Consider the following 13,733-nt stretch of genomic DNA (forward strand, 5'->3'; position numbering starts at 1 on the left):
TTTGCGTTATACACATACGTGTGCGGTGACACACCGTCACCACTTTTGTTTTCCCGCCATAACCGCAGCAACAACAATAACGAAAAGGCACAACGGTAAGCCGCTCATAGGTGTCTCACGTTGGCTAGACGGTAATTTATTGCCAGAGTGAGCTCCTCCTTTTGGGCTTTCGTTGTTCGCATTGTCGGGTTGCTCTACTTTTTGTGTGTCTAGCGCATCTCTTTTCCCTCTTTCCCATTCTTCTCTTCGTCTCCCCCCTCTCTCTCTTGCAGCCTATTCTCTCCTCCTCATCCCTCTTCCCGAGCCCAGAGGTGCGACCGCTTGTCATCTCTTTTTCCCCTTTCTCGGTTTACTCTTTTACTCATTTCTGTGTTGTCTATCGCCTTCGCTTTCGCACGTGCGTCTCTTCTCTATTTTGTTTCTCCGTTAGACGAGATCGGCTTTGGTTGCTCTTCTCCCCCCTTCTCTCTTCGTATACGCGTAGGCGTGCCTGAGGTCCATCTCACTTTCAATATTTCTGGCAACACTGTGGGTAATACCAAAGGGCAAAGCGCTGGTATTCAGATGCCGTCTACGTACGCCCATGAGCCAGATATACGCACCCTCGTGGCAATCACGCGCTGCGTTTCCGCCATGCAGCACTCGGAGGTGCAATCATGCGCGGCTCTCTTCACTGACACTCATCACGCCCTCACGTGTTCTTCCTGCACTTCTCACGCAAGGGCGCTTAGGGAGGTGACACCGGCGTGCTATGCGAGCGGCACGCGCGAGCCTCTGCCTGACAAGCAGCGGTCGGCGACGATGCGCCGCAACGGGTGGCCCCATGTTGCACGGTCGGCTCCTGTCTTTGAAGTCTCTCCACTCCCACCGCCACCAACGTCTTCGAGGCACACGGCGCACCAAGAGAGCAGTGCGTTTCTCTCTTCACGGAGACTGGCAGGGGAGAGTGTAAGAGCGGGGGAGTACGTGCTGGAAATAGGCAGTGACCGAAATGCATCGGACGCGAGGTACGGGGGGGCCCACCATACGCAGTCTGCTGCGTCTCGCGCGTACGGCAGTTTCGGCTTCCCACAGGATGACAGGCACTCAATCAAGCGTAGCACCGGCGTCAGAGGTATTCACTTTCGGTCTTCCGACGACCCTGGTGCGTCCCGTGCTGCTTCCCGTGTGCCTCTGGGAGGCACTGCTGCACGAGCGGATTTGCCTTTTTCGATGCGCCTCTCTCATTTACACCGCCAGCCACCATCACCATCACGCTCGGAGGCAGATGGCGCGACATCGGGATTCAATGCACACTCCCTTCGACTGAACATCAGCGCTGACGTTGAGAACAAGAGCTCTCGCGCAAGTCGCAGTGACGACTTCACCTTGTTCTCGCTGGGCATCTCCAAGGTAAACGGTGTATCGCGTATTTCACGAGCCGATCCTGCGTCTTTTATGGATGAAATGTGCACTGCTAGCCATTTGAACCTTGCGCAGGCGAGCACCACAAGAAATAGCTCACATGCAACGGTTCAGCCGCAGCTGGACTGCTGGGAACAGCATGCGAGCTCCCGGTCGTCTCGGTGGATGACGTCGCAGGGAGGGGAGGGATCTCTTGTATCACCGTTGCAGAAGCTGGTGCACCACGGCAGCGCCGCCCCGTCCGTCGCTGCCTCCCGCTCTCCGCCGTCTGTCACCGCAGCTGTGGCGCGGAACGGCAGAAGCGTGACGTCGTACGACACGGAAGCTTTGTGGTCATCTGTGCGGTCTGCCGGTGCCCATGCGCCTCCACAGAGCTCGCGTGCCTCAGCTGCGTCTCGCTCTTCCTACCCCGTTTCATCCCTTGAGCACGGCGGCCGTCGCAGAGCCAGTGACACCACCAGCGTGCGCTGTAGCAGTCACACACAGGAAACGGCGACGGCCGTAGCTGGCAGCAGTGTTCCTAGAATCCTCTCACATGCTTCTCTCCCTGTGGCTGTTGTCGCAACAGCAGACGACTGTACCCTCGATGCAAGGCGGCATCTGTCGGATGCTGTGCACGATTCGTCTTCGTTACCGAGAGACCCACAACACGAGGGGGCAGAGCAGCTGGGGTTTCCATCGCCGGTGTCGGCGCTGTCGCACGTGGCGTCACCTTTACAAATACTTCGCAGTGGTACGCGCTGCATCCACAACTCCACGACGGTCCTCACGTGCGATACACCTCCGCAGCCGGCATGTGCCCCCAGGAACGCAGGCGAATTGTGTCTTGTCAATACAACTTCATCACCGAGGAAGCAGAGGCACCCAGCTGATAGAGGAACGGATGTCGTTAGCGTAAGTGCATTGGGGGCCTCTTTGGATCACACGCAATGCGCCACACACGCCGCATCTGGGGAGTTGCTGTCGGCCGATCGTGCACCCTCTCACCCGGCCGTGTCTTCACCGGATCTCGAGCGGTGCCCCCTGCTGGAAGTGTCGACGCGTCTGCTAAGCGCCTCTTCACTCGCCTTCACAGCGAGCGAGACTTCACCGGTATCGCTTACTAGTCGCTCACTGCGCTTTTCTCCTCCCTCTGCCGCCACGGTTGCTGTTCCCGATGGAGTTTGTGTGGTGGAGGCCTGCCCCTCGCAGAAGTCGGCGCAGACGAGAGAGGGCAAACATGTGCGTCACGAAGCCGCGTCTCACACATCGGCGGCATCGTTTCGTGCGTCCGCATCGGCATCTGCTTCTATCTCCACCTCAGCCAAGTCTAGCTTGTTTCTGGCTGAAGCGTCAACGATGCGGCCCGATGTGCTGTCGAGGCCGGCAGTGGCGAGCGCTAGTGCAGCACGTAGGCAATATCCACCATCGTCGCCTCTTCCTTCGGCGTGCTTCGAGCCTTCTTCATTCGCTGATCTGCAGCGCGCGGGTGGCTCGCCCCAGCGGTCCTTATCACTTCACAGCAGTTGCGGGGCAGAGCCAGGGTCGGAGAGACGTGAAGACGGTCCGCTAGCGCCACCGGTGCGAACAAGGAGTCCGTCTTACTCCATTCCAAGGCGCCGACGGTCTTCACTCAAAGGTGCGGCGGCAGTCTCTAATATGGCTGAGAGAGCGGCCCAGTCTTTAGCATCCACTGTGATGGGCACTTGTGATGTCGCTCGATTGGTGCAGTCGACGGCTGATGAGAACTGGAGGATACAGAGCAACCCAACTGGCCTACTGGGACGCGGAGGGGAGGTCCTCAGTGATGTTATTCAGCGGCCACACACAACCCCACCGCCGGAGTCTATCGGCACGGCTGATGAGCCGCTGACGGCGGTGAGTGAGGTGGAGGACGACGTGGCAAGAGAAGAGGGTATACACACAAGTGCCAACGCGTCGAGTGGTTTCTCAAGAGAGGGCAGCGAGGAAGGGCAAGGTTGGCAGCAGCAACAGCAACCCCAGCAGAGGCATCGCTTTCTGGGGTACGTGCCCCCAGTGAGGGGGCCTGGCGCGTCTCCGCTGAACCAACGTAGCGTAGCAGCTGCCGCTACTCATCGCGGGAAAGCGCCCCTGCCATTGCCTACGTCACCGACTTCCTCCGCCACGGCACTTCGTCCTCCCCTCGCGTACTGTGGCAATCGGGGCCGACGCTTTTGTGGTGGCAGTGGTGATAACACTTCTGCAGGGTTACCCACAAACAATGCCAGACGTGAAGTGCACGAGGCAGCTAGCAGGAGCCGTGACGCCTGCCCTTGTTGCTCACCAAGGGCTTCGAATCGCAAAATGGAGCACCTGTCTCGGGGAGAAGCAACGACAACCCCTACTGAGACCCCGGAGCATCCGCGGCTGTCTTCGTATCTGCCGTCTTTAGTGGATGCAAGTGGTGACGAGCGTGACACCGGTACTGGTAGCGCGGCAGTCATCGTCCACCTCGATAGCCGTGATGCGCCATCACTCGCTGGTGATGTGATAATGATGCCTACCTCGCCCACCATGCGAAGCGGCGCGGTACGGCTCATATCCCCGGCACGAAGTCATGCAGCTGTCACTTCGCTGCGGGAAAGTGAAGAGGGCAGAGTCTCCTATCGCCGCCGCGGCTGCGATGAGCTCCAAGTAGGTGACTTGGACAGTAAAGATGTTGTCAACGACAGCTGCATTAACGACACGGAGGTGCACCGGCCAGGGGGATACCATAGGCACCGCAACCCCACGACCCGCAGCAGCGTTGCCTCTATCCTCGCCACACACCACACCCCGTGCGAGTCACTGCACAGCGTCAGCTCGGACTTCGACTGGGTCATGGATGACTACGCGGCTCAGCAGCGGCTGCAGAGCTACGCTGACGACGAGGGATCGCTTACCGTACCCTTACCTCTCGACACTACTGTAACTGAGTCGCCGCCTGAGCTGACAGCGTTGGAGACGCGTGAGAGCTCGTTCAGGAGAGGGTGCGCGCTTGGCTCGCAAACTCCCGCTGCGCCGCCGCTCACCTGCGCTACCGTGGTCGCTGAGGACTTGCGCCAGAACGACCCCACGCTACAGGTACGGTCCGCAGCCAGCTCCACAAGCCACTTCGCGCTGTTGCTATGCACATCGTCAAATTTGCAGCCACCATGCCAAAACTCTCAACACTCACCTCACACCTCGGTGTTGGGCTCATTAGTTACGAACAGCAACGGCAGTCTTTGCATGGACTCCTTTGCTTCCCTGGAACACACCCCGGCGGGACGATCCATAACCAACGAAGCCGCCATGGAAAACTCAGCGACAGGGTGCGATGCCCCCGCGATGTCGACCTTCTTTGCCGGTGACCATGTAGCTGACGCAACCCCGGCGGCAGTAGCTGTGAGAGGAGTGGCAGAGGAGCGAGACGAGCGCGTAGCCGGCGACGTGCTTGCCACGGAAACCCCTGTGATGGAGGTGGATGCAAAGCTCAAGTCACATGCACGGACTCGTTTGGCCATGAACAACAGCGAACCTGTGCTGCGTTCGTCAGTGAAGCAGTCATCATCACCTGGTTCGCGAAACACCGACCTGTCCTCTCGTGTCACTCACTCAGCAGTGCACACTCCCGGTGACGTCTGCGTGGGGGTTGCCGACACCACCCCATCGATCTCTTCAGCGACGCGGAATGAGCTGGCCGCTGGCTCACAAAGTTCCCTCCTGGACAGCCGCCTCCACAGCAACTCGGTGTTCAAGACAGCATGGCGTAGGCACACCCAACACGAAGCGAACACGGCAGTGAGTCGTGGAGTTTGGGAGGTACACACACGACCATCGACGGCTCTCAGCGCCAATGCAGTGGCGGACAGCCGTGACGGTGATGACGTGGAAAATCGCTTCGACGACGTACCGACGCTGAGGGATCGCTATACCCCCTGCCCCACCCCAGTCCTCGGCATTGACGGCTGCGACACGCACTTGATCGTGCCCTCCGAGTCAACACCTCCGCCTCCGCCCGGGGTGCTGCGCAAGCCGGGGGAGCAATTACACCAACCGCGAGAAGCTTCCTTGTGCTTGTCTTCGGCACACCTGATCGATACGGAGGACAACGCGACCGCGCTGAAGTCGATGGCCATTGCTCAAGAGATAGAGGGCCAGCAAACGGAGGTGGTAGAGGCCAGCCGGCGTCGCGTAGCACCTGAATTATCTTCCTCACCATTCTCGATCAACGCGGCCTCCTCCACGACGGCCGCATCGCTGCCCCAACGTGGGCGCCACCCGGGCGAGCGGCAAGAGGACAAACGTGAGCCTGATGACCTGCTGGAGACTGACCACCGTCAGTGCCTGCAACAGCGGGAGCAACATCAGCAGGTGCGGAATGATTATGATGATGGTGCGCAGTCGCAAACACTGTGTGGGGCACACGGCAGCGATTTCTTGGTTAGCAGGTCGTACCCTGGCTGGAGCAGCGTAAGCACGCAACCGTACGACACCGAGGGGAGCCACAGTAGAGGCGACATGCAGGATGAGCTACCGGGTGAGCCAATCATGATCATGAACGCCGGTGGTGGCGGTAGCGAAAGTTGTGGAGACTGCGTCGTGTCAGCTCCGTCCTCGCCACAGTCACGCGAAGGTTCCATGCGCGACAAGGCCGTGGTCGACTCCGCCGCGGCCGAGTCGCGTGAGGGTGAACTTGCTACCCCTGCCCATTTATTCACTAAGGCGATGGCGACGACAAGGACAACGGTGACCACGACGCCAGAGTATCACCCATCAGCATCAGGACAACGCACCCACCTCTCCGTGCCAGCAGCGTTTTCGAAGCCACCAATGGGGTCTGGAGTGTATCGACCCCTGCTTGGCAATGTACTGCGCTGCAGCTCTGCATACGCTTTCAGAGGTGGTGACTCCGTCGTGCCGTCGGAGGAGGCTGGTAGTCACCCACGGCGACAGTGGGCGATGGCCGCGGCAGCAGACAAGGATGCCCACGTGGCAGAGGCAGATGGCTTTGGGGCTGAAGTGGATGACGATGAGGATGGCGGGTACTGCACTTACGGTTACGAAAGTGATCTCATTTACGTGTGATGGCCTGTGGGCAACGCTGCCCTTGATATCGGCAGGCAAGGCCTGTGGTCCCCCCAAGTGAAGACGCGGGTGGTTGTGTTGCGTGAAAAGTGTGCTCGCCTATTTTACGCGCGTGTTGTAATCGCGTCGTGACCGCTGTGAGCGGACAGGGGCTCTTTTGTTGCCCTTCTATTTCTTTGTTTTTTCTCCATTTCAAATTGTATTCTTCGCGTTGTGGATGCGTTGAGCAATGCACCTTTTGAGAGTGTCTCTGGGACTCCTCCCGTTCTCCACCATTCTCTCTGCCGCACTTCTGAGGTGATGGCTTATCATCAGCATCGCTGATGATCAAGAACTACAGGAGCTGGGGGGCAGTAGCGCCACGACAACGCGGGAGGTAGATGGCATGATGACCGTGTCTTTGTGGCTGCAAGGGCTTGAGTTGGCGGAATCTTCTCTGACGCTGAAGCGTAGCACGCCGCTCCGCGCGTATACAGTGTGGTTCTCCTTTTTCCTTGTGCTCCCATTGGACACCAAGCACAGGTGAATAACCTTCTCTTTCTCTCTCTCTACACACCTCTCTTACGTCGCCTTCTTCCTCTGCCCCCGGAGGAACGCGCACGTGCGCTGTCGTACAGCTCCCTGGATGCCTGTTGTAAACACTGCCAGCACCTGCAAGCACACGCGCACAGAGAGAGAGCAATACGTATCTTTCCGCTCCTTTTAGAGCCGGGGAAGAGGGAGGCATGAGGGCGTGACGAAGCAGCTGAGCTTCTCAACCCTTTTCTCCGTCGAGCTGTTTTCCTCTTGTTTTTTTTTTGTTCCTGCTCTCCTCCGCCTCGTTCCTGGCGACTCAGTGGCCTACTTTCTCTTCTCTCTCCCACCTCGTACTGTTGCTGCGGCCCCCTCACTTTTTAAATGCTAGTTTATTTTAGCTGCGCCTCACTGACATACCCCCCCTCCCCACATACACACACACACACACATAGGTACGTACTCATAGAGCCGTGCTGTCTCTCTCCATCTTTCGAGACCATTTCCTTCACTGCTGCTTTGTTATATCGCTCTGTTCGGCTTTGTCTCCCCTTTCATTTGATATGTGCTAAGCAGTTCGCGCGTGCTTTGGGCTTCTCAACAACCCGCGCATACGCTCATTGTAGCGCATTGCGCTCACCTCTGCATCCGCCTTCGTTGTCATCACAAGAAAACAGCGCACTGTGTCTCCCACGAACCTGCTCTCTGGATGCACCAACAACGGTGTGCCTCTTGTCACGCGCCTGCTCGACAGGTGACCCGCGGGTCGTAACAAGGTGCGCCCAGCGACACACTCGTGATTTTTCCGTAGAGTCGGATGCTCAGCCTGCTGAGCTTACAGGTGGAGACCATGTACTCCTTATCTAGTCGCGTGTTCCTGTACACGTGGCACGTCGTCCTGGTGTTGTTGGTGGTGCAGTCGAGCGTGCGCCTACAGAGGAGCAGTTGCAATTTATGCGGGACAGCGGAGGAGGTGCCTGTCTACCATCTGGAGGAGTGGAGCAGCAGCGCCTGCCTGGCCTGTGAGGCTCACTGGATGCGGCAGGTTTATACATGGAGCTGGTCACAGGGCCATTCACAACAGCAGCAGCAGCAGTGGGTGTTGCTGAAAGAGCAAGTGATTGACGTAGTTACTGATGGAGTTGCGCAGCCAGTGCGCCCCGGCTGGGGAGTCAGTCGCCGAGGTGTCTGCTGCTGACGTGGCCGGTCACACAGAGCATGGTGCGGCTACCGCGGCCGGCGACTCACTATCGGGTACGGACCACGACACCTTACGCACCGCTGTTCTATTCTCTGCCAGCTGGATGCTCCCACGCAACAGCGGCGACAAGGGTCGCACTGACACTGACGGGGAGGCATTTGACAGTCAGCAAGGCGGCTGCCCGGGCTTCAAAGATGTCTATGTCACCGGCGACAGCCTTGGCTGGTGCTCTAGTTTCTCTGTGCGCCTACACGTTGCGCCACGTGCTGCTCCTCCTCTGATACCCGGAGACGGATCTCGTTGTCTACCCATTTGGGCAGCTGCGCATCGGCCGCTCTGCGTTCAAGCGGTACACCACACAACCCGCGTCATACCGTACACTATTTGCGTTGCAAATGAGAGCGACGCTGTTTTTAGCTTTAACTCCTTCAGCGAGCGCCATGTCGGCATACATGTGAGCATCGATCCCCTCATCAACTGCATCTGCTAGCCAATGTACATTGAACACATGCCCCGGCCAATGCACCGACGTGGCTTCGCTTTCGCCAGCCACACCATCGCCGCCTATGCGAGTTCACTGGATGCCACGATCGACATGTACACCCACGGCGCGTACCCTTTTCGGTGTCACCAGCCCTACAAGGATGAGGACGAGCCGGTGATCAGCACCAACAGTGAGGAGGGCGAGCGATCTGCGATGTTAGTGCTGCCCTTCCAGCAACGAGAGGAGAGGGCAAAGGCCAGTGGTGCGTCGAGTTGAAACGAAGGAAAGCAGACGCATACAGCGAAGGGGTGGGGAGCTCGTCGTTGGTGTCTTGGCTGTCCCTCTCGTTCTACCGGCTTGCTGCAGTCATTCTCACGGCATGAGTTGCTGTGCGGGGTGTGCACCTCTGCATGCCCTTTTTTTGTGTTCGTTTCGTGTCGCATTTTTCGATGTGTTCGTCTTTCCTCCCCACCCTCATGCAGGCGCGGCTGCCTGTCTTCCTTTTTTTTTTCGCACTTTCCCCACTGAGTGCTGCGTGAGGACATCGTCGTTGGACAGTCGGTGCCATCGGCCTACTATGCGACGAGGGAAAGAGGCAAACAACCGACAGGGCGGCACACGAAGAGAGGGGTAAAGCGAAGGGGCGTGAGTGGCAGGCGCAAAGGAGAGCTACACGCACACGCTGCGCAGTTCTTTGTTCTACGATGCGCTACTCCTCTTTTTCGCTGCTGTGGAGAAATGTCCACAACCTAGCTGAGCATCTCGCGCGCTCTCTCTCGCTCTCGCAAGGGAGAGTGTCTCGACAAAGCAGGGGAGGGAGGGAAGTGCCTTCTCCCTCTCTATCTCATCTTCCTTGGTGGGTAACGCGGCTCTTTCACGATAAAGTTCCTGGGTCGCTTACCCAAGCGTCATTTTATTCTCTCTCCCTCCCACTTCTTCTCTCTCCGCCATCTCTGTGGCTCTCATGTGCACTGTCCCTTTCACCATCTTCTCTTCCTCCTTTTCCCCAATGATCATCGCTTCTGCCTCTACATGGCCCCAATTGCATTTACACTTGCACACACCCACCCACACCCACACACATACACGCATTCCTGCGCACCTACCTCACACCTGTAGGCTGCAAAACTTCTCCAATTCCCTCTCTCCTCCTCGCTATTACTAGCATTATTACAGTCAAGCAATCAAACCACAAACGTCGTTGTGTCCCTCTCTCCTCCTCTTTATTGTTTTTTTTTCGTCTATTCCATCCCCAACGTTCTTTATCCTCTTCCACCCCCTCCCATCTCGCTCTTCATCTCTTCACTTCCGCCTCTTCTCTACTTTCCAACTCGCCTGCTCGCTCTCACTCTCTCTGTGCGTGTCCCCCTCTTCTTTCCCCCTTTTTGAATGGTATTATAGACAAGTAGGCACTCACTCGCTATTGTTGTATTTGATTGCGTTGTAGCAGCACGGTGTGCTGCCTGAAGCTTGTGCTGGGCCTTTACTTGCCTGACCTCCCTATCTCCTCATACCATTTCCTGTGCGGTACTTGTGCCCCCCCCCCCCCCACTTGAGCGTTCCCTCACGAGTGGTGCAGTAAAACAGAGCGGCACGGCGAGCGGGAGAGAGCGAGAGTCAGCCTCAAAACTTCGTCAAGTCCACCGGCCCCCCCCCCTGCTTTTCCTCTCACCACAATAGATTCACCGACGGAAAAGAAAAGGAAAGCTCCAGGTCACACAGCCGAGACGATCGAACGTACACCGGTGCTGCCGGGCGCCACTTTTATTATTCTTAGTGTTGTTGTGTTGTTTGCATTTCATACCCTTGCCGCTTTTCTGTGCCTTCTCGAGTCTCCAGTGTGCTGATAAGAGCAGAAGAACAGCAGCAACACAGGACCCATCAAAACTTTATCTTTCTCTATAAACACACGCCTACACATCTGTAATACACTCACATAGACAAACGCCTAATCCCCTCCCCCTTTCCCATCCCCGCTCTGCCGCCGCTCGCTCTCTCTCACACAGGCGTGCCCACCTCTTTTGGGTGATATCGAGTGGTGGGCCCATTAGAGAGCCAAAAATTTGTCTCTTCTCTTTTGGCCTTCATCTCGTCTGCATTGCGTTGCTAAAGCACGCAGCAGCAGCAACAAAGCCAACGAAAGGGGCCGCGACACATTTGGGGCACATTCACACGACCAAGCGCATATACAAGCCCGCTGCGCTGCTTCTTTTCATCTTCTCTCTTTCATGTCCAGTTAGGTGACTTCGATTAGAACACTGACATACCCACGAGAAGAAAAGCCGAGGGAAAATAAAGCAGCTTTTACCTCCCCTCCTCTCTCTCCCTCTCCATGTCGACGCAGCAGCCAGAATGGACTCAGGCGGCCTCTGAGTTGATGGCCCGCACTGTCGCACTGGCACGCAAGAAGGCAAACGGTTATCTCCACCCCGCGCACCTCGCCTACACCATGTTTGAGGATGAAAACAGTCTTGCCTCTCGTGTGTTGCGCAAGCTCAGTGCCGCCCCGGTGAAGGAGGCGCTAGAGGCCCGTGTCGATGCGATTCCCACGCAGACCCCTGCGCCAGCGCAGCCACGGCCCAATTCGGACATGATGCGCGTGCTGAACACGGCGGAGCAGGAGCGTGTTGCCCTCGGTGATACCCTCATGGCAGCTGACCACTTCCTCCTGTCGCTCCACGAGAGCAAAGAGGTCGGCAAAATCCTGGATGCTGCAGGAGCTGGCAAGAAGGCGATCCGCGCCACGCTGCTGGAGATGCGCAAGGGTAAGAAGGTAACGTCGGACTTCCAAGACGAGAACTACGAGTCGCTGAACAAGTACGCAATTGATCTCTGCAAGCAGGCGGAGGACGGAAAGCTGGACCCGGTTATTGGCCGCGCAGACGAGATTCTGCGCACTATACGCGTGCTGTCACGCCGCACGAAGAACAACCCGGTACTGATTGGTGAACCTGGAGTTGGTAAGACTGCGATTGTGGAGGGCATTGCACAGCAGGTGGTGCGAGGCGACGTGCCAGACACCCTTGACGGCATTCGCATCTTCTCGCTGGATATGGGTGCGCTGGTCGCCGGTGCAAAATACCGCGGCGAGTTCGAGGAGCGCCTGAAGTCCGTGCTGAGCGAGGTGAAAGAGAGTGACAGGAAGATCATCCTCTTCATTGACGAGATTCATCTCGTGCTCGGCGCTGGCAAGTCGGATGGCGCGATGGACGCCGCGAATCTGCTGAAGCCGCTGCTGGCCCGTGGTGAGCTGCGTACCATCGGGGCCACAACGCTCGAGGAGTATCGCAAGTACGTGGAGAAGGACGCCGCCTTTGAGCGCCGCTTCATGCCGGTGCACGTGAATGAGCCGTCGGTCGAGGAGTGCACAAGCATCTTGCGTGGGTTGAAGGACCGCTACGAGCAGCACCACGGTGTGCAGATCACAGACAAGGCCGTTGTGGTGGCGGCGCAGCTGGCTGACCGCTACATTACCAACCGCTTCCTTCCAGATAAGGCGATTGACCTGATTGATGAAGCTTGCGCGAACGTGCGCGTGACGCTGTCGTCGCGGCCAGCCGAGATCGACATTCTCGAGCGCAAGAAGCGCCAACTGGAGATTGAGGAGAAGGCGCTACAGCGCGACAAGGACGCGTCGGCCAAGGAGCGGCTGAGTGCTGTGAAGGCAGAGATTCAGAAGGTGGGGGAGAAACTCAGCCCACTTCTTCACAAGTACGAACAGGAGCGTGCCCGTATCGACGAGCTGCAGGCAACGCAGGCGAAGCTAGACGAGAAGAAGGTGAAGCTGGAGCGGGCGGAGCGAATGAGCGACATGGAAACGGCCGCAGACCTCAAGTACAACGTTATCCCAATCCTTCAAGACAGAATCCGATCTCTCAAGGAGGCGATCGAGAAGCAGAAGGCGACGATGCTGCAGGGCACCGTGACCGAGACGGACATCGCCGCCGTTGTGTCGCGCTGGACCAATATCCCGGTGACGAAGCTGAGCCAGACCGATCGCGAGCGCCTGCTGCACCTGGCCGACCAGCTGCACCTCCGTGTGAAGGGCCAGGATGAGGCGGTGAACCGCGTCGCGGAGGCCATTCTGCGCTCACGTGCCGGTCTGGCCCGCTCTGACCGACCCACCGGCTCTTTCCTGTTTCTCGGCCCGACCGGCGTGGGCAAGACGGAGCTGAGCAAGGCCGTTGCTGCGGAACTCTTCGACGACGCCAAGTACATGGTACGACTGGACATGAGCGAGTACATGGAGCAACACTCTGTGGCGCGGCTGATTGGCGCCCCACCGGGGTACGTTGGCCACGAAGAAGGCGGCCAGCTGACAGAGCCTGTGCGCCGCCGCCCGTACACGGTGGTGCTGTTGGATGAGGTAGAGAAGGCTCACCCGAACGTCTTCAACGTGCTGCTGCAGGTGCTCGACGACGGGCGGCTGACTGACTCGCACGGCCGCACGGTCGACTTCTGCAATGCGATCATCATCATGACGTCCAACTTGGGTTCGCAGTTCCTGCACAGCATGGGCTCTTCACCAAAGGCCTACGAGGCAACACAGGCGCAGGTGATGGGCGAGGTACGGAAGTTCTTCCGCCCAGAGTTCATCAACCGACTGGATGACATCGTCCTCTTCCGTTCTCTGGGTTTCGACGAACTGACTGGCATCGTCGACATCATCATCGAGGAGCTCAATGGCCGCCTCAAGGACCAGCTCATCCGCGTCTCGCTCACAGACGAGGCTAAGCACTACGTCTTGGAGTCCGCCTTCGACGCCGAGATGGGCGCTCGCCCGCTGCGGCGGTGGGTCGAGAAGAACATCACCACGGAGCTCAGCCGCATGATTATCTCGCAAGAGTTGTCGTCGAACAGCACGGTGAAAGTGATTCTCGGCAGTCATCATAAAAAGTTGTCCTTCTCGGTGAAGCGGACGGCGGCGGCGCCATGAATCGCGGTGGCGGTTGCGGACTCGGGCAGCACTGATGCCGACGACGGCGCAAGCAGCCAGTCCGCCTCCGCCAATGTATATGGAGAGACGAAGCGAAGACGAGCTGAGTGACGGCAGACACGACCGGCGGCGCCCCCCGATTTTTC

At 58.1% G+C, this 13,733-nt stretch overlaps 2 protein-coding genes and 1 pseudogene across 2 annotated transcripts; all 3 read left to right on the forward strand.

The window, feature by feature from the left end:
* Positions 1-564: 564 nt before the first annotated feature.
* Positions 565-6,453, forward strand: LPMP_291290 (hypothetical protein; the record flags this gene model as incomplete). Its single annotated transcript, XM_010702435.1, has 1 exon — positions 565-6,453. One exon carries the CDS (start codon positions 565-567, stop codon positions 6,451-6,453), a length of 5,889 nt encoding a protein of 1,962 aa, XP_010700737.1.
* A 1,330-nt stretch (positions 6,454-7,783) lies between these two features.
* Positions 7,784-9,179, forward strand: LPMP_291300 (annotated as a pseudogene).
* Positions 9,180-10,983: 1,804 nt separating this feature from the next.
* On the forward strand, positions 10,984-13,587 carry LPMP_291310 (ATP-dependent Clp protease/chaperone subunit, putative; the record flags this gene model as incomplete). Its single annotated transcript, XM_010702436.1, has 1 exon — positions 10,984-13,587. The coding sequence occupies one exon, from the start codon at positions 10,984-10,986 to the stop codon at positions 13,585-13,587; it is 2,604 nt and encodes an 867-aa protein (XP_010700738.1).
* Between the last annotated feature and the right edge of the window lie 146 nt (positions 13,588-13,733).

Source organism: Leishmania panamensis (genome assembly GCF_000755165.1).
Source record: "Leishmania panamensis strain MHOM/PA/94/PSC-1 chromosome 29 sequence".
Taxonomy (NCBI): domain Eukaryota; phylum Euglenozoa; class Kinetoplastea; order Trypanosomatida; family Trypanosomatidae; genus Leishmania; species Leishmania panamensis.